Source organism: Triticum dicoccoides, chromosome 4B (genome assembly GCF_002162155.2).
Source record: "Triticum dicoccoides isolate Atlit2015 ecotype Zavitan chromosome 4B, WEW_v2.0, whole genome shotgun sequence".
NCBI classification, from domain to species: Eukaryota; Viridiplantae; Streptophyta; class Magnoliopsida; order Poales; family Poaceae; genus Triticum; species Triticum dicoccoides.
In genome coordinates, this window is record NC_041387.1 from 108,807,536 (window position 1) to 108,827,886 (window position 20,351).

The 20,351-nt window shown below is 44.3% G+C and overlaps 1 protein-coding gene and 1 long non-coding RNA gene across 3 annotated transcripts; one reads left to right on the forward strand and one right to left on the reverse strand.

Moving 5' to 3' along the window:
- Nucleotides 1-11,156: 11,156 nt before the first annotated feature.
- Nucleotides 11,157-16,192, forward strand: LOC119295325 (aspartic proteinase Asp1-like). The gene is made up of 11 exons (XM_037573730.1): nt 11,157-11,637; nt 11,860-11,992; nt 12,093-12,197; nt 13,200-13,334; nt 13,746-13,863; nt 14,155-14,384; nt 14,466-14,705; nt 14,829-14,976; nt 15,059-15,253; nt 15,350-15,422; nt 15,629-16,192. Exons 3-11 carry the CDS (start codon nt 12,178-12,180, stop codon nt 15,745-15,747), a joined length of 1,278 nt encoding a protein of 425 aa, XP_037429627.1. The 5' UTR covers nt 11,157-11,637; nt 11,860-11,992; nt 12,093-12,177; the 3' UTR covers nt 15,748-16,192.
- A 490-nt stretch (nt 16,193-16,682) lies between these two features.
- On the reverse strand, nt 16,683-19,832 carry LOC119295327. 2 transcript variants are annotated; one of them, XR_005143897.1, is made up of 4 exons: nt 19,596-19,646; nt 17,742-19,532; nt 17,348-17,543; nt 16,683-17,078 (listed from the first exon to the last, which is right to left on the reverse strand). It is a non-coding gene; the product is annotated as an uncharacterized LOC119295327 (long non-coding RNA). The 2 variants fall into 2 exon arrangements; XR_005143898.1 differs by having other exon boundaries at nt 16,687-17,078; nt 17,742-17,897; nt 19,596-19,832.
- Nucleotides 19,833-20,351: the final 519 nt, after the last annotated feature.

Genomic DNA, 20,351 nt, shown 5'->3' on the forward strand with positions numbered 1-20,351 from the left:
AGCTATTGATCTACAACATAATTTGCAAAATACTATCAGGACTAAGTTCATGATAAATTAAAGTTCAATTAATCATATTACTTAAGAACTCCTACTTAGATAGACATCCATCTAATCATCTAAGTGATCACGTGATCCAAATCAACTAAACCATGTCCGATCATCACGTGAGATGGAGTAGTTTTCAATGGTAAACATCACTATGTTGATCATATCTACTATATGATTCACGCTCGACCTTTCGGTCTCCAGTGTTCCGAGGCCATATCTGTATATGCTAGGCTCGTCAAGTTTAACCTGAGTATTCCGCGTGTGCAACTGTTTTACACCCGTTGTATTTGAACGTAGAGCCTATCACACCCGATCATCACGTGGTGTCTCAGCACGAAGAACTTTCGCAATAGTGCATACTCAGGGAGAACACTTATACCTTGAAATTTAGCAAGAGATCATCTTATAATGCTACCGTCAATCAAAGCAAAATAAGATGCATAAAGGATAAACATAACATGCAATCAATATAAGTGATATGATATGGCCATCATCATCTTGTGCTTGTGATCTCCATCTCCGAAGCACCGTCGTGATCACCATCGTCACCGGCATGACACCTTGATCTCCATCGTAGCATCGTTGTCATTTCGCCATCTATTGCTTCTACGACTATCGCTACCGCTTAGTGATAAAGTAAAGCAATTACATGGCGCTTGCATTTCATACAATAAAGCAACAACCATATGGCTCCTGCCAGTTGCCGATAACTCGGTTACAAAACATGATCATCTCATACAATAAAATATAGCATCACATCTTGACCATATCACATCACAACATGCCCTGCAAAAACAAGTTAGACGTCCTCTACTTTGTTGTTGCAAATTTTATGTGGCTGCTACGGGCTGAGCAAGAACCGTTCTTACCTACGCATCAAAACCACAACGATAGTTCGTCAAGTTAGTGTTGTTTTAACCTTCGCAAGGACCGGGCGTAGCCACACTCGGTTCAACTAAAGTTGGAGAAACTGACACCCACCAGCCACCTATGCGCAAAGCAGGTCGGTAGAACCAGTCTCGCGTAAGCGTACGCGTAATGTTGGTCCGGGCCGCTTCGTCCAACAATACCGTCGAACCAAAGTATGACATGCTGGTAAGCAGTATGACTTGTATCGCCCACAACTCACTTGTGTTCTACTCGTGCATATAACATCTACGCATAAAACCAGGCTCGGATGCCACTGTTAGGGAACGTAGTAATTTCAAAAAAATTCCTACGCACACGCAAGATCATGGTGATGCATAACAACAAGAGGGGAGAGTGTTGTCCATGTACCCTCGTAGACCGAAAGCGGAAGCGTTAGAACAACGCGGTTGATGTAGTCGTATGTCTTCACGGCCGGACCGATCAAGCACCGAAACTACGGCACCTCCGAGTTCTAGCACACGTTCAGCTTGATGACATCCCTCGAACTCCGATCTAGCCGAGTGTCGAGGGAGAGTTCCGTCAGCACGATGGCATGGTGACGATTTTGATGTTCTACCGTCACAGGGCTTCGTCTAAGCACCGCTACAATATTATCGAGGAGGCCTATGGTGGAGGGGGGCACCGCACACGGCTAAGAGATCAAGAGATCAATTGTTGTGTCTAGAGGTGCCCCCCTGCCCCCGTATATAAAGGAGCAAGGGGGGAGGGGGCGGCCGGCCAGGGAGGAGGCACGCCAAGGGATCCGGTAACCTCCGGGGGCTTAATGGGCCATAGTGGGCCTTAGTGGAGAAGAGGAGAGGAGGCCAGGGCAGGGCCGCGCCCCCTAGTCCGATTTCACCCGGAACACTTCCGATATCCAAATATAGGCTTCCAATATATCAATCTTCATGTATCGACCATTTTGAGACTCCTCGTCATGTCTGTAATCACATCCGGGACTCCGAACAACCTTCGGTACATCAAAACTCATAAACTCATAATATAACTATCATTGAAACCTTAAGTGTGCGGACCCTACCGGTTCGAGAACTATGTAGACATGACCGTGACACGTTCCCGGTCAATAACCAATAGCGGAACCTGGATGCTCATATTGGCTCCTACATATTCTACGAAGATCTTTATCGGTCAAACCGCATAACAACATACGTTGTTCCCTTTGTCATCGGTATGTTACTTGCCCGAGATTCGATCGTCGGTATCTCAATACCTAGTTCAATCTCGTTACCGGCAAGTCTCTTTGCTCGTTATGTAATGCATCATTCCGTAACTAAACCATTAGTTACATTGCTTGCAAGGCTTATAGTGATGTGCATTACCGAGAGGGCCTAGAGATACCTCTCCGACAATCGGAGTGACAAAACCTAATCTCGAAATACGCCAACTCAACATGTACCTTTGGATACACCTTTAGAGCTCCTTTATAATCACCCAGTTATGTTGTGACGTTTGGTAGCACACAAAGTGTTCCTCCGATAAACGGGAGTTGCATAATCTCATAGTCATAGGAACATGTATAAGTCATGAAGAAAGCAATAGCAACATATTAAACGATGAAGTGCTAAGCTAACGGAATGGGTCAAGTCAATCACATCATTCTCCTAATGATGTGATCCCGTTAATCAAATGACAACTCATGTCTATGGCTAGGAAACACAACCATCTTTGATCAACGAGCTAGTCAAGTAGAGGCATACTAGTGACACTATGTTTGTCTATGTATTCACACATGTACTAAGTTTCCGGTTAATACAATTCTAGCATGAATAATCAACATTTATCATGAAATAAGGAAATAATAACTTTATTATTGCCTCTAGGGCATATTTCCTTCAACAAACATGTACATTGGCACCGGTGTCAATTAACCAATCAGGAGATTGAAATACTGAAAGGATGGTAGGAAGAATACCGTACCCAGATTCCTTCATATCGGTATCACCGATGACAAGATTAGCGGACTTGCCGCTCTCCTCATGTTCGCACTCCTCAAAGCAGTTAGGACACTTCGAAGCCCAGTGATTAGGATCACCGTAGACATGGCAAAGTCCCTTCCCCTTCTTGTGAGAATTCTTCTTGAAGTTGGTAGAATGCGATGGCTTGTTCTTTGTATCGAACTTGCCTTTGCCCTGAGTTTTGTTCTTGTTGTTTTTTAACTTGTTGGGCTGGAAGTTCTTCTTTTGTACCATGTGGACACTAGAAGCTCCCTCGGCAACTCGAGCACGTGTGTCCTTTGCTCCCGCCTTCTCTTCAACATCAAGAGTACCAATGAGATCCGCAACGGAAAACTCTTGTCTCTTGTGTTTCAGGGAAGTAGCAAAATTGTTCCACGAAGGTGGAAGCTTGGCAATGATGCCTCTGGCAATACACACTTGAAGTACTTGAAAGCACAAGTGCTCCCTAGGTGGTTTTGGTAATTAATGTCAACATATCTCTTGTTGGACTAACACTTTTATCTAGTATATTTCAGACAAGTTCAACATTAGAGTGGCATGGACTAAAGGATGTGGGAACGCCTTCAAGATGCTAAGGACAAAGGATTGGCTAAAGCTTCAAGCTCAAGACTCTTCATTTTATATTTTAGTGATCCAAGATCACATTGAGTCTATAGGAAAAGCCAATACTATCAAGGAGGGATGAGGTGTTGCTTAATGAGTTTCTTGCTCCACAGTGCTTAGTGATATGCTCCAAAAACCCTCAACTACTTTCCCATTTCCACACATATGTCCTAAACCTAAAGTCAAACTCGGCCCCACCGATTCTTTCTATCCGGCGCCACCGAGTTCAGATGTCATAACCACTGCCACAAACCCCAAGCAAATCGGTATCACCGATAGGGATCTCGGTCTCACCGAGATGGGATTGTAATCTCTCTGTGTATGTCCATTATCAAAATCGGTCTCACCGAGTTTGATCAATCGGTACTACCGAGATTACAATGCAAACTCTCTGGTTAACTTATTACCAAAATCGGTCCCACCGAGTTTGAGTAATCGGTCCAACCGAGTTTGCCTAACCAACTCTCTGGTTAGCTAAATTACCAAAATCGGTCTCACCGAGTTTGTGTAATCGGTCTCACCGAGATTACGTTATGCCCTAACCCTAACCATATCGGTCCTACCGAGTTGCATTTCGGTCCCACCGAAAATCCTAACGGTCACTAGGTTTACTAAATCGGTCTGACCGAGTTTATTGATTCGGTCCCACCAAGTTTGGTAAATTGTGTGTAACGGTTATATTTTGTGTGGAGGCTATATATACCCCTCCACCTCCTCTTCATTCGTGGAGAGGGCCATCAGAACAAACCTACACTTCCAACTTACCATTTCTGAGAGAGAACTACCTACCCATGTGTTGAGGCCAAGATATTCCATTCTTACCATATGAATCTTGATCTCTAGCCTTCCCAAGTTGCTTTCCACTCAAATCTTCTTTCCACCAGATCCAAATCCTATGAGAGAGAGTTGAGTGTTGGGGAGACTATCATTTGAAGCACAAGAGCAAGGAGTTCATCATCAACGCACCATTTGTTACTTCTTAGAGAGTGGTGTCTCCTAGATTAGCTAGGTGTCACTTGGGAGCCTCTGACAAGATTGTGGAGTTGAACCAAGGAGTTTGTAAGGGCAAGGAGATCGCCTACTTCGTGAAGATCTACCGCTAGTGAGGCAAGTCCTTCATGGGCGACGGCCATGGTGGGATAGACAAGGTTGCTTCTTCATGGACCCTTCGTGGGTGGAGCCCTCCGTGGACTCGCGCAACCATTACCTTTCGTGGGTTGAAGTCTCCATCAACGTGGATGTACGATAGCACCACCTATCGGAACCACGTCAAAAACATCCCTGTCTCCAATTGCGTTTGAATCCTCCAAAACCCTTCCCTTTACATTCTTGCAAGTTGCATGCTTACTTTCCGCTGCTCATATACTCTTTGCATGCTTGCTTGTTATGTGTTGTGAATGTTAAACTTGTGCCTAAACTCCACTTAAACTTAAAGAGCTTAAAAAACTGCAACTTTGGTACTTAGTGTCTAATCCCCCCCCCCCTCTAGACACCTCTTCTCAAGGTCCTACAGTACTCAAGTTCTTTTGCGAGCGACTGTATCTCATGAGCCTGTTGTACAACAGAGCGCTCATCAGTCATCTTGTAGTCATAGAATTGCTCCATGACATACAACTCGCTGCCGGCGTCCGAGGCACCAAACTTGGCCTCGAGCGCAGCCCACATGTCCTTGCCATTGTCAAACGACATATACAAGTCCACAATGGAGTCATCAAGAACACCCAGAAAAGCGCCTTTAAAGAGAGTATCGATATTCTCAAAAGTTTCCAGCTGTGCTGCATTAAGATCGCCCTCAGGCTTGCCCTTGGTGGCGTCATAGCAGCCCATGGTCTGAAACCAGTAGACTGCTCTCATGCGCCACCTCTTATATTGCGCCCCCTTAAAGGCAGACGGCTTCAGATGCGCAGCAAAACCACTCGAAGCAAATTGCCTATAATCAGGTTTTTGGATTGTTGGAAATATGAGCAAATTACTACGAGATTTAATCCGAATAAATAGAAGATAAATCATGACTACAGTAGCAGAGATTAAACTAATCATGCAAACTAGCATAGCAGATGAACAGATCACATCTGGGGCACATACTAAAAACATGAATTCTACCACGATCTCGAACAGGAAAGATAGAATCACATACGGTGCAGCGGGAGCAGCATCGCCGGTGTTGACGTTGTCGCCCATGTCGTCGAGGATGAGGTTGCCGAGGTTGGGGAAGAAGTCGTCGTTCGCGAAGTCATCGCTGCCAGCAGTCGCGCGAGTGCGCTCCCCAAAAACCTGATCGCCCCTCTCCCGTACAGGATCACGAGAGGCGGGGTTCCGGAGGCCTGATGTCCCTTCTCCCGGTGCACACCGAAAGGAGGATGGAGAAGACTTGCTTGGCGGCGCAATGATCTGGAACGGTGGTGAGAAACCATACGAAGTGGCGTCGGCTAGGGTAGACGTCTGCCTGACTATATAATGCGGACCGGGTAGGTCGTGGGAGTAAACCCCACGTCCGAGTCGTCACGATCCAAAAAAATGGGAAACAGTTCGGTAATTAACGTGTCCGTTAATTATTAATTAATGATTCATTAATTTTTTCCGAGCAACAAAAATATAGACAACGTGCATAGCTCTGCCCTCGGCTCAGCTCAATCCCGCAACCCGCGGCGCATCATGGCGAGGCGTGGCGTGGCGAGGAGGAGGAGCACGCGTGTAGGTCTCCTCTTCTCATGCTCATACAAGTGGTAGAAGAGCTCACCTTATATAGAGGTGCAACTCTCTCTCAACTTATGAGGTGGGACTAAACTTTAGCCTCACTCACTTCACTCACATATGTGCATGAATGGGCCAAGACAATTTCAGAATTTTAGTTGAGCTTTGGGCGAAATATTCTTTCAGTGGAGGCGGCGTTTTCTTTTATAGAGAGTGCGGTATACCTTACGCATTGTGTCTTCTTCTATTTTCCACGTGCGTTTCATCATAGTCTGGAAATATTATCGGTATCAATCTCCACCGAGACGTTTGATGGGAAGGAGAAGGGGGAGCTCGGTGCCACACCCCTCCGTACCGACCTACAACACCTCAGCACAAAGCTCAACGGTGTCGACTCCTTTGTGGAACGACCGACTACACTGCACGCCTGCATAGAACTTCATGAGATTGAAAGCTATGAATCATATTTTCCGCCTTGATTGTTTTTCTTGTGAAATTCTATGTATAATTCAATGGGACCCTGATATGGCGCTGACGTTCAGTATGGGAGGCTCCCTGGCCGAACGAATCGTTCCTCCCAGTCCATCGATCAAACCGAATAAAAACGTTCGGACTAGGAAGCAGCCTACACCGAACGTTTCCTTCCCCACTCGAACGAATCAGGCAACGGTCGAACCTGCGCCGAACCAGTAAACCAAAATAAAAAAAAGGGCCCAGGCGCAGCCCACTTGCCTATTGTTGCCCAAAATCAAAAAAATAAAAATTGCCATGATGCGCGCACACACCCACGCACACTACTTGCATCATGCAAAAAACACAACATGGCAAAAAAAACGTCTGAAAATCGCCGTGATGCCCACACATTACTTGCCATGATGCGAAGAAAAAAACAGGTTAAGGCGTATTGTGTGTAAATTGTCATGATGGCAAAAATGTATGTAAAATTGCCATGATCCTAAAAAAACACTTCATGGCAAAAAATTGAATGAATTTCCATCGGAACAAAATTCATAAAAATGTGCCATGATCCTATCGAACCCTTTTTGACATGGTCTAATAGTAAAACTTGCAATGGTGTGGTTATAAAAATTGCCATGTTTGTAAAATTGCCATGGTGATATAGTTGCCATGGTCTAAACTATATTTGCCATGATCATAAAAGACCACATGGCAATTTATATTGCGGGGACCATGGCAAATTTATCATGCTTACGATGGTAAATTTATTTCTATTGACCACGACAAATTTATAAAATGGAATTTAGTTTCATGACCCATAGGAAAACATTTTGCCATGCTTAATGAACTAAAAATTGCCATGGCCCCCCAAATTTTTTTTTCTATTATTGGAAAAGGGTAAAAGGAATTTGCCATGTTTTTGAACAAAGCTTAAGATGCATCTGTACAGTATGAAAAAGTTGCCACCACTACGATGTTTACAAAAAGTTGCCATGAAGTGATATGGTGAAGAAAGTTCTCTAGACACATAGAAAATTTTTGGGAAAAAATGGAGAAAACATCTTAAGCTGTAATGATATTCTACATGTAATCCCCATGGCAAAAACAAATTTTAAAGAACAAACTTGCCGCATTCTCAAACTAATTTGTAAATGTCCATAACAAACATTCTCCGGATGGACATGGCAAAAAATGCATTTAGTTGCCATGGAAGAAGACACATCTATAAACAAATATTGATTTTAGTTGCCATGGAAAATTTGCCATGTTTTCAAACATCTACAAATATTGCCACATTTTTGAACATCTTTAGTTGCCATGGCAAGTTTGCATGTTTGTGAACATGTTAATTAAAAGAAGTTTGACATGTTTCTGAACAAACTTAATTAAAAGAAGTTACCATGTTTTTGCACATATTAAAATTTGTCATGGCAAGTTTGCCATGTTTTTGAACATTTTAAAAATCCATGGCAAAAAGTTTCATATTTTTGAACATCTACAAAAGGTTGCCATGTTTTTGAACATCGTAAGTTGCCATGGCAAAGTTTGCCTTGTTTTGAACAACTATAACTTTGCCATGGCAAGTTTACTTGTTTTTGAACATGTTAATTAAAGATGTTTGCCATGGCATAAAATGGAGTTAAATTTGCCATGGCAAAAATTGTTTAGTTTTTGTCATGGCAAAAAAGTAGTACTTTTTCCATGGAAATAAATAAAAAATGCCATGGCTACACAAGTATATTTAAGACGCTACATAATAAATTTGCCATATTCTATAAATTTAAATTTGTCATAATATTTGAATTGAAATTGCCATGCTCTTTATGACAAATTTGCCATGGCGACTTAAACTGAAAATTGCAATGGAAACTTAACCTAAAATTTGCCATGTGAAAATAAAGGTATTTTTGTCATGGCAAGAACTGGATATAAATTTGCCATGGCAATAATTTAGTGAAAATTGCCATGGCAAGAAATGGATTAATTTTTGTCATGGCAAAAATGGAGTACTTTTGCCATGGAAATAAATTTAAAAGTGCCATATCTATACAAGTATATTTACCGTGCTACGTAGTTAAATTTGCCATGTTCTGGAAATGTAAATTTGCCATATATTTAAAACAAAAATATTTGTCATGCTCTTTACAATAAATGTGCCATGGCGACTTAAACACTTAAACTAAAATTTGCCTGCTAATTGGGTTTTGCTATTGCAAATGGTTATGGAAAAAATACCGTGGGTGATGACCTCAGGCAACGAACACAGTTTCTAGGAATAAACCGTGTTGGATCAATAAACAATCACATACGACCTTTTCTTGAAAACTGTTTGCGTTAGGTCACCTTGCACAAACGTTTACCATATAAAAACTGTGTGTTATGGACAGCCTTTGCCACACAGTTTCTTCTGCGCACCGCGTGTGATGCATTCACTAACGCAAAACAATAAAATTATTAATATCGTGTACAATGGCAACGCTATCACAAACGATTTAACGGGGAAAATTATGTGTGATGTACCTGTGAACGGAAACGTTTTCCTTGGAGCGACTGTGTGGGATGTACATACGAACGGAAACGTTTAGCGGGGGCTGACTATGTGGGATATACTTGCGACCGGAAACAATTCCGCCTGTATAATTGTTTTTTAGCTCTACTATACGTATTACCGTATTTGAGCGATCGTCGGTCGCACACGATCTCATTTTGCCGAGTGTGTGTGCCAGAAGGGCATATCCCCGACGGTTTCTGGGTCGTGTGGGAAGGACCCCCCCTATCGCCGTCACTCACTAGACGACGATTCCAAATGTCGTCGCTAAAAGGGGTTAAAAACTATTTGTATAGCACCGACGCATACTAGTGACATCACTGCCATAATCCGAATGCCACATCACGGACACCAATGGCTACCACAGAAGTTGTAGGAAACCCTAGATGTCCTTTTGGTACATGTCGTAGGTGAGCAGACTTCGGTCCATGGGGAAAGCATGCCCATTGGATCAGTCTAGTACGGATGCCGAAGTGGAGAAAAAGGAAAGCAAAAAATGAAAACAATGGCTGTTGCAAATAAGCCCGTACAATTCCTAAAATTGAGCTTGTTTTTCTTCCGCATAGAAAGTTATAGAAAACTCCCTATAGTTACCTTTTTGAAGAAAACTAATTTTATATGGATATATTTGGCCTCGATAATCCATATTTACACCTCATTCCTTCGTATAACGAACTGTAGAACTTTGCACTCTATATCCTTTGCTTCATAGTAATTTAATATTGTTTTTAGCATTATATTATTGTTTTCTTGCACTCAGAAGTTAGAAATCACTAGATATACTAATGAACGCATAGAAAATTACGTGTGCTTTATGAATTGTTCGTACCCATACTGCAAGTAGTGAACTCACCGAATTGCTAGATATAACAAATATAAATGACTAAACTGGCCATGGATGCCCGCAAATATCGTGATTGGTGCTCTCTCGTGAAAAAATTGCTTCAGCTATGGCTAAGCAAAGTCATAGGCATGAAGTCATATTGCCAAATCACTTAAGATACGACTAGAGCGGCATGGCTAGAGCAAATCTACCAGAGTCGCCATTCTGCCTGATCACCAGAATAACCACTATTATGACGATTTTTGTCAAAAAGATCACTCTAGCAAAGTCACCATCTTGTCAGGAGATCACCATAATTTATGAAGCACGCTGCATATCTTGCCTCCCAGTCACTATATATATGGAGTCTCGGGCTGCCTTTTGTAGCGTATGGCGTGAAGGAAAGTTTCGGTGACCCTCCCTTGGAATAGCAAGAAGGTTGTGGGAAAGGAATGTTACATTGATGAGTTGATCACACGACTAGGAGGAAGCAAATATGAAGAATCTGAGTTTGCATGTTGTCTTTCAAGTGTCCATAATTTTTTGAAGTGTACTTCATAATTTTTGACGACTCGACTAGAGTTGCTCTTAGGTATAGTAGGAGAGAATGAATGTCAGTAGCGGAGCTTCTAAAAATATATAATATAGGATTTGGCCAAGCTTAGCCAACATACCTGACCATGATACAGTCATGAAAGTTAGCTTGTATTAGCGGACTGTAATGCTATTTCTAAGAAATAAGAATCCACTTTATTCGCAATAAAAAAAGGAAGTTAGCTGTGGTGGGCCGACGTTCATTATTAAGAGGTACATTGTATATGTTTGGAGAGTAAACAAATAAATATTTATACAAAATATATGAACATTTCTTTTCGAAAAAGGAGGTGATACCGTTGACCCTTCTGCAGTGCAGATAAAATTCCTAAGCCCAAATATACAGCAAGGGAGAAGATAAGATAATCAAGCAATGGAAAAATCTAGACTGTAGGCAGTGGAGCTCCCACTCCCAGGGAGGGAAAACAGGCAACAACGCGTGGCTGCCTCCAGTCTTTCTGGCTCACGAGTCGGTGCGGGGCTGGGGAGTGGGGAAACAGGGAATTCTCAAAAAGGAAATAAAAAAAAAGAGTGGGGAAACAGGGGATTACCGCTGTGGCGGCCGCCGGCGATCCCGCGCCTCCCCTCACGGCCGGTGTCTCTCCCGACTCTCGAGCGCCCTGCGAAATAGGGTTCCCCATCGACACATGTACAGCTCCGGCTCCCCCGACCATGCCGCGCCCTCCTTCTCCAGGTCCCGCAGCCACCATGAGTTGCTCGCCTCAACCCAGGTGGATGACCACTCCGAACTATCCCGCCGTCTGCTCTTGAGGCTGCCGTCGGACATTTCTCCTACCATTGCGCAGCGTCGGCGTTCAGTGCGCCGCCCCGTGAGCCCACCCTGACGCCATGCTTCTCCCTCCTGACTCCTGAGGAAGCTGGGCAGCCAAGTTCCGGTGCCTCCCCCAACTCCTCTCCGCTGCTGAGGTCCAAATACTCTACCTCTGCAACAAGCTGTCCTATGCGGATACCTGGAAAAAGTAAGACGAGTTGTTGAGTGTACAGCGTTGTACTATATATTTAATTCGGTGTGTTATATTATATATGTATTCGTAAATTCCGTTGTGCTAAACCGGTTATTCCAGGAATCATTTCAGTAGCCCAATCACTCAGTGTGCTTGATTGTTTAGATGACACTAGAATTTTTTGTGAAGAACAATGTACAATCATTGTGTTGTTCACCTTTCTCATCTTTCTATCAGGTCTGCATTAGTTATATGCCAAGATTCCAGTTACCATGGTTTCTTCTGTTGAGGTGGGGCAGCTGAGGAACATATATCAAATAAGGCACAAAATGCTGAACTGAAGTTGTTTTTCGAAGTGGAATTTGGACTGGTAACTACAGTTGTGCTTGCTTCCTTTTATGCAAGTTTGAATTTTAGAGTGCGTCGTGGCCTGGATGCAGGTTGCTTAACTATATCTGATTCCCATATAGGATCTGCAGCCTCTCCCTCCTGAGAAGAGCAAGGAAGATAATCATTCTGTCCATCAAACTCTCCAGGCCCAAAGAAGAAGTGTTTATGTTCATCCAGTTTCTCAGGTGGGCCATTGTTGTTTGTATTAAGGGTTCAAGTGGATCGATTTGAGTTGATACAAGCAAAACTGTACAAAAATGCCTTAGTTAGAAATTACCCAAACTGAACTTTAGAAATAAGACTGTTTAAAATTGGAGATTAGCATCACACATTAGTTTCTTACGGTTTCAGCCCTGATGTTATATAGATCCATTTTCTATCGCTTTTGATTTGCCTTTTGTATTTTCTCATGGTTTATTCATGATCTTGATCATTATCAGGCTGCAGTTTTGGGGAACACCCATAACATGACGTGGAATGGTAAAAAAAAAAGGGCAACCTGGTGCATGTAGCTCCCGCTTGCGCAGGGTCCAGGGAAGGGTCTGGAATGGTAACTAAAATAAAATTGTTGATGTATTTTTACCAACCGATATTCACTCTTGGTCAGGTCCATCCTGCCAATATTTGTTGTATTACTGAATTTTTTAGCAGATTGTTCTCCTGTTATCGTGTAGCAGATTCCACATTGAGCAGTAATGTACTACTATAATGCAGTTCTTTCATGACCATCGTATTACTGTACTTAATAGAGTTATATGGTGTGAGCATACTCCCTATACCTAAGTTTTTCTCTATTCACTTGTGTTAAGGCATTCAACCAATTGTACTACTGAATTTTATAGCTGGGCTCTTGTTTCGCTAATGCAATGGAATCGGGAGGCTTTGCCCTCCTGATTGTCTAAATGTTTTATAGCTGGTTGTTGCTTGTTGGTCTTGTGTGCCGGTCCCCAGATCGAGTAATAATGATGCAATTCTTGATTGATGTTTGCAACATTTCACGTTTTTTGTTGCATGTTTTTTCTGGCCTTTGAAATTCTGAACAACGCCAAGAGAACAGTCAGCTTAGAGATTTCCTCACCAAATTTCCTGGCGCAGCGGAGCGCGCCTGTTCCACTAGTATATAACTACAAGTACATCAGCTTCACACCATAAGAGACAGAGAAATTGACAGTACAGCTCTTCCACAGCTCCCAGGAAGTGGCTTCTTCATCCACCACCATGGCTGCCATATGGGCTCTGGTCATTATCCACCTCCTTCTACTGCTCCCACTCCTGCGGTCCTCCATTGTGTTCGAGCTCCACGGCGACGTCTATCCTACTGGGTACGCAATCTCCTGCATCTTCCCCCGTCTTTTTTCATAGATTATGGAAGAAACTCTCAGTCCTTGAATTCCATGATACTACACACGGCCATGCATCCTCCTAACTTGGATCACTACCTTTGGTCCTTGCAAATGTTGCGATTTTGATTCTTATCCATGAGACCACGACTGACATGCATGACCTCCTTTCAGTCTTTCTGCAGTACATTATATTGCAATTGCATGCATGTCTTCCTCAATATTTCTTGATCTTGTACCCAGATCTTATCGCTCTCTGTTCGTCTGACTTATTTTCCCCAACTTCTTCCGAGAATTACATTTCAGTTGTTCATGCACATTTTGTGCTTCAACTTTCAATACTGCAGCATTTGAGTTTTGACATGCTTTTGCTGCCTGTGTTCGTACGTGCAGCCTCTTCTATGTTACCATGAACATTGGGGAACCCGCAAAGCCCTACAACCTCGACGTCAACACGGGCAGCCCCCTCACGCGGCTGGAGTGTGACACCCCCCTCCAGAGCACTCACAAGGCAATCTAAGTCATCACATTTTCATCGCCTAGATGCAGAGGCCAGGCGGTCATCCTCCTTTTTGAAAAAAGAAAAAAAAAGTCATCACATTTTAATTAGTCTTAGAACCTTAATTACACTTGTATCACCTGCTATGCGTATATGCTACTCCATCCATTCCCTTATACAAGTGGGAATGGAGTAGCTCCTTGCATGCCTTTTGCCTTCCAAGTTCCAACTCAACTGTAGCTTCAGTTTCCTTCAGTTTCCAGTCCTGAAATGAAATTTACATGGCGATTGATATTATTGCAGGGGCCACACGAGGCGTACAGACCAACACCGACCAACGTGGTGCCATGTGACGATGAGCGATGCGTGGCGGTGCACAAGGACCTCGGCCTCGCGCACGACTGCACTCAGAACCCAGACCAATGCGACTATGTGTTAGGTTACAAGGACGGCGAGTCGTCCTTGGGCGTGCTCTTGACCGACCAGTTCTCCCTCCCCACCAACAATGAGAACCGCCCCAACCTTGCCTTCGGGTAGGCGTTACTGAAACTTTCCTGCGCCGTTGCATCGCATTGCATGATTCGGTTGTTGCGTGTGGGCGTGCGTGCGTGCAGCTGTGGGTACGACCAGGAAGGTGGGAAAGAGGCAGGCAAGAGGCCGGTGGAGGCAGACGGCGTCCTCGGGATCGGCAAGGGGACGGGTGACCTTGTCTCCCAGCTAAAGCAACAAGGCATAATCGTTGACAATATCTTTGGCCATTGCCTCGGCGTCCATGGAGGGGGTTTCCTCTTCTTTGGGGGCGACAGGGTGCCCTCTGCCGGCGTAACCTGGGTTCCAATGGCTCAGAATGTCGGGTAATTACCGTTACATAAATAGCCGGTTATAGCTCCGCTATAGCGGTTTGAGCAGGATGCTCTTAAACGAAGTAAGTAGGTGTTTCACACTTTTCATGGCACCCAACCTTTTTTTCGTTTCAGGAGCCACTACTCACCTGGCGCAGCAACACTGAACCTCAATGTACAACTGGAATACCCGGTAAGCATGGAGCCAATGACCACCATGTTTGACAGCGGGAGCACCTACACCTATGTTCATAAGGACACATATGGTCGCCTTATTGCAGCGGTATGTTTCACCCAGGCATATTTCACCGGAGTAACTAGCTAACTAGACATGGGCACATGGCATTTTGGATCTTGCATTGCAGGTGGGAGTCACTCTCGAGGGTTCATCACTTACCAAGGTGGACGATGATGCGCTGCCTGAATGCTGGGAAGAAACCGAGCCAATTCAATCTGTTGACGACGTCAAGAATAAATTCAAGCCACTTGAACTCACTTTCGGCCATGGGGCTAACCAGGCCACCATGGAGATCCCTCCTGAAAACTATATTGTTGTCACGGTAAGTGAACCTTGGATTGCTTACTGCACTGGCTGCCTGAAACGGATCGACGGAAGATCATTATATTGCCTAATATGTCTACTTTTTTTATCACAGAAAACCGGGAAAGTGTGTCTGGGCATCCTCAATGGATCACAGATTGGTCTGGATCGACTGAACCTAATTGGAGGTGTGAAATTCAGTCAAACGTTACCGCTTTGGGAAACTATGACACGCATTATGCCCATGCATCTTTTAATGATTTCCACACTGATTTTCTCTTCTTCAGGTAATAAAGGGCAACCTGGTGCATGTAGCTCCCGCTTGCGCAGGGTCCAGGGAAGGGTCCGACCACTTTGGGTCTATAGTACGCAGCCTTTCCCTACATTTCTTCAGGTAATATAATGCAGAATTATATCATGATGTACGATAACGAGAGAGCACGAATCGGATGGGCCCGTGCGTCGTGTGATGAAATGCCAGGTCCCGAACCTCTCATCGGGTCACGTCTCTGAAATCTCAATGAAGCTTCTGCTGACATGCTGTGGGTTAGCTGGAAGATAGATGGAGGTGTCATCGCTTTAGAAGCGGGGCTCATACCTTAACAAGAATGAAGGACTTCCATGAGAAATTGAGATGATATTTTTTGGTAAACTATTCTTTCCCACCGGCTGATTGCAGCGTTCTGTTCGGCCGCACGATGCGCCTTCCAATCGTCGCTTGCAATATTCCGGTAATAGAGAGCGTCCGCATGCAGCCTGCCTTGCGTTATCTAATTTCCTAACTGAAACATCACAGCTACATCTATAGACAAGGACGGGTAGAACCCTTGCAATGTCTAAAGAATGTATTTCCCGAAAAAAAATATCTAAAGAATGTATTTTTCTTCTTCTATGAACCAGAAACATGCAATCTTTACAGAGTGTGCTTCTGTGGTCGTCGTCGGTCATGCGCGGTGCCATTGGGTCGCTCATTGCAAACCAGACGTGTGATGTTGCAAAGCCATTCGCCGTTGTCTTTTGCTGCTTCAAAGCCTGGCCAACGTGTTACAAAGCTAGCCACGCAATGCTGCAAGGTCGGCCGGTGACACTGTTGCAAGTCAGATGCGTGATGCTGCAAGGCCGGTCACCCCTGCTGCAAGCAGGGTGCCGCTGTTTCTTTTTGTTGTATAGCCGCCACATGACACTGCAGGGTAGAGAGAAATAGTGAAGAGTGCATTGGACTTCTCAAAGGAATTTGAGTTCACGTTGAAATTCCTGTGGAATGAAAGGTGTAGGAATAGATTCCATAGGAACTTAGTTTTTTTTAGGGATAGCGGAATTTAGTTATGCTAATCATAGGAATCGATAGGGCTAAAAAATTAAAATTCTTAGGATTCAAATGCTCTAAAATTCCTATAAAAATCCTACAATAGGCTGTAAATCCTTCCATAAACCCACTGGGCCTGAATCAACATGCATGGCTGGCGCACAAAAAATCTTGAGGAACATGGTACATGATAAATCTATTAAACATAGTGAGACGAGATGTAAACATCCGATGCGTTACAGTGATATAACCTGTTCTTGGGCTAAGGAACTACACCGAAAGTAAAGGCAGACAGCAGAACATATGCATCTAGGCAAAAGAACACGACCCACGTCACTATGATAAACCAGGTCCAACTGGCCGAGATAGCTCAAACAAGTTGTGCAGCTCATTCCACGCTGTTCCTAAGATTAGGCCTCTTCAAAGATTTAAAACAGTGCAACATTGCAGAGACAAAAGACCAGACTTTAGCCTCGCGTTCATGAATAATCATCACCATTTGCCGGGGAGGCCGAGAGCCATGTCTCGAAACTGAAGCCTGTACATATACCAGACAAGGTAGGATCAGTTGATTGTGATGTCATCTCGAGAAAATATTGCACAATAAATAGACAAGTGTAATTTTAGGTACAGAATGCATAATATGTGCAGCTTAATCTAATCATTTCAATGCCGTGGATATGTGATTGAGACAAAACTTTGACTGACCACATGAGGCATAATGCCTACTTTTCTAGCTGCCTGGCCACAAGAACAACACCACAAGAACAACAGAAGTACAAAAATATGTGCTGCTAGTTAACTTACATGTGGACAGTTGCGCAGTCAGTTTGATGTTAATCTGCGTGACACTGACAAATCGACTCAAGAATTTTAAAATCCTGCAAACCCTCCCATCAATATCTCTACATCTGATTTCCACAGTATTAAGGTGTTCGGATATTGCAGGTAATTTTTCCAGTGGATAGCAGTTACCTGCCAGCACAGTTATAAATTCCTGTCTCTGTGGTGAAAAAAATAAAGAGTCATCAAGATTTGATCACTGATGCATATAAAAAATGTGAATCAAGATCTATAGATAATGCACAAAAATATATACTAAGATAGATAAACACACCTGCAAACTTATATTCAACAGAAGCAATCAATTATGCATGGTAACTTGAATAACATATCTGTTATAGATAGAGAAAGCATATACCTTACATAGTTGAAGAGTGAGCTTCTCAAGAACAGGTGAATGCTCGAGAATGCAAAGTAGTGCACGGAAGTCAATAGCCACACACCAGTCATTCAGTAACAATGTCTTCAAGTTACTAAATGTAGGACACCACCTCAAATCTCTTCCAAAAATAAGCTGATGAAAGTATGAACAGCTCAAGTTTTAGGCTTAAAGTGATGATTCAGTGGAAGTGAAGTGCGTAGCAGGTTCGTATAGGCATTTCAAAAGTCACACCTTGAGAATGTAATGCAGGATATATATATACTTCGTATAAAGCACATGCTACATTCAGCATGTTTGTTTCTATACATTTATACATACAAATAATTCACATATTGACCATGAATGATTAAATTAAAGTTGTATATAAATATTCACTTAGCACTTGTATTCAGAGGCCAACTAATTCACATGTGCCAACAGCAAAAAAAAACATTATTTAGAAGCCTAAGCCTATCTTCTGGCAATCCATGTACATACAAGTGTTAAAAAGTCGCCGGTATCTAAAGATGGATACAGAATCTTCAAAACAAGCTAGCTAGGAGTGAAAGAAAACAAGACTTGTAGGAGACTGAGAGTAAAGATGGGAGTTCCAAGTAATGAAGTAAGGGGCTGTTCGGAGTCCCTCCGCTCCGCGCCCCCGCTCCCGGAGCGGACGGAGCTGCCGCTAGAAAATTCAGAGCGGCCGAAACGGTACTCCCCAGCTCCGTGTATTTTGAGGAGCTGGTGGATCCCCGAACGGGCCCTAAGTATACCATTCCAGCGTGAGCTACCAGCTCCAAATTTACAGCAGTGGACAAGCCTCCAAGAAGCACGCAGCGGCCGCTATGGTCATCATCACCGGTACATTCTGCACAGCTGCCACAGCACTGCCCCAGATCACCTCCTTTGCAGCAATCACTCGAGTATGCCGCAGGCCTCACAAGTGCTGTTTTCAGTGAAGGCATGCTTCCAAGCAAAGGAACGTTACCACCGAAAGAGTCGAGCAGCAGCCAAACGAGGCTAGGGATTGTTATCCTAGGCCGGCAATCACAGAGGAAATCACAGCCGCTGATGCTGAGACGCTTCACCGACTGGGACGAGATCTTGTGAAGGGATGATATACAAGACGCCATGATCAGATCCTCCAATGCTGGGCAGCTTGCGAGATCGAGGATATTTGATATTTGCTTCTAAAGCCATATAAGTGAGTTCGAGTCTCCTCAAATGCCGAGAGACCAGAGGAGGGTTTCCCAGCCTGATGAAGGAGAGACTGAGCACCTGAGCTCATAGTTGCCATGTTTCCGGTACGGTGGGAACGAGAAACGGGAACGAGGGACGAGAGTCGGTGGTTGAAAAAAATAGGATACAACGAAGGTATACATCTCTCGAACGAATTTTTTATAGCGGGGACGCGATCCAATTCATTTAGGTACGATGAACCCGGTACGGTACCATGGATCGAGAAACGCAGTTCCTGAAGAACGACGACTCCCTGACGTTCAGCATTCCTTGCTGTTAATGGATCCCTTGCAATTAATAAACTGGAGGAAAAACGAGAAGTCCTTGAAAAAAGAAACGACGGCGTGAGTAAATTATGCCTCGCGTTTTAGCTGTTGGATCCTGAAACCTGAATCGAGGAGCTACTCATTCCCGTTTCGCCGGCAGGAAGCCGAGGACGTGCTGGAGGACGCCGTCCGGCAGAGCGCTGAGCCGATCTTCGCTGCCCGGCATGGATGCTTTACTTGCCACCGTCGAACAGGTAGTGAGCACCACCGCGCTGGATCGATGCTGCTGTGACAAGAAAACAATGACGAAATGAAGCAAAGGAACACGGGTGGAAGACGAGCTTACCTTGCCGACGCTTAGCTTCACTCGCCGCTGCGCAGGGGCAGGGCGGCGGCGGCGGCGCAGATGCAAGGAAGGAATCGTCCAGCCCCAACGGAGAAGACAAAGCGCGTGAGAGCTCTGTATTTCAGCTCAGCTCAAGGACGAGTGATGGAGTGGTGGAGAGCACAGAGCACTAGAGCAGTTATTGCTACCAGGAAGAAGCTCACCTACTAGAGTTGTTGCGTGTCTTGATCGCGAAACCTCACGGGCTCACTGCGCACCGCTGCTCTTCTGGCCATGGCCACTGGCCAGTGTGTGATGGCTGATGGGACTATAAACCCGCCGTAGCTTTGCCTCGCCGTCTTGCAGAGTACTGCTGTACACTCGCGTCCTTGTGTTTGTCCAGGAGGTAGGGTGTCTTTGGTTGAGGTTTTGGATGCCCATAATTTGGTCAACATTAGCAAGAAAAATGAACTAGAGTTGGCTACAGTTTATTGGCATGCCAAAAAATTAGCAACCATCCAAAAAAAGACCAATTTTTGAGTCATGATCAAAAAAAAAATCTTAAAGTCTGACTCGTGCAGCTGCGCTCGTTCGCTGGCGCGAGCGCACGCAGTACAGCCGTCCGATGCGATGTGCCCGCGCGCGATGCGTCCCGACCAGGTGCCCGTTACGGATTGCGCGAGGCGTGCGGCGAGTGGTGGCCCCGGCCCCTTTAATCCAGGTGAAACCGCTCCCCCCACCCGCATCCTCCGCTCGTCTTGTTTGAAACCGGCCGCA

What these genes read in the sequence shown, in the direction of transcription:
- LOC119295325 (XM_037573730.1), top strand. Translation starts at nt 12,178, where the DNA reads ATGTTCATCCAGTTTCTCAG. An exon ending in GGCGACGTCTATCCTACTGG is followed by an intron (nt 13,335 to 13,745) that starts GTACGCAATCTC and finishes TCGTACGTGCAG; the next exon opens with CCTCTTCTATGTTACCATGA. An exon ending in CGCCCCAACCTTGCCTTCGG is followed by an intron (nt 14,385 to 14,465) that starts GTAGGCGTTACT and finishes GCGTGCGTGCAG; the next exon opens with CTGTGGGTACGACCAGGAAG.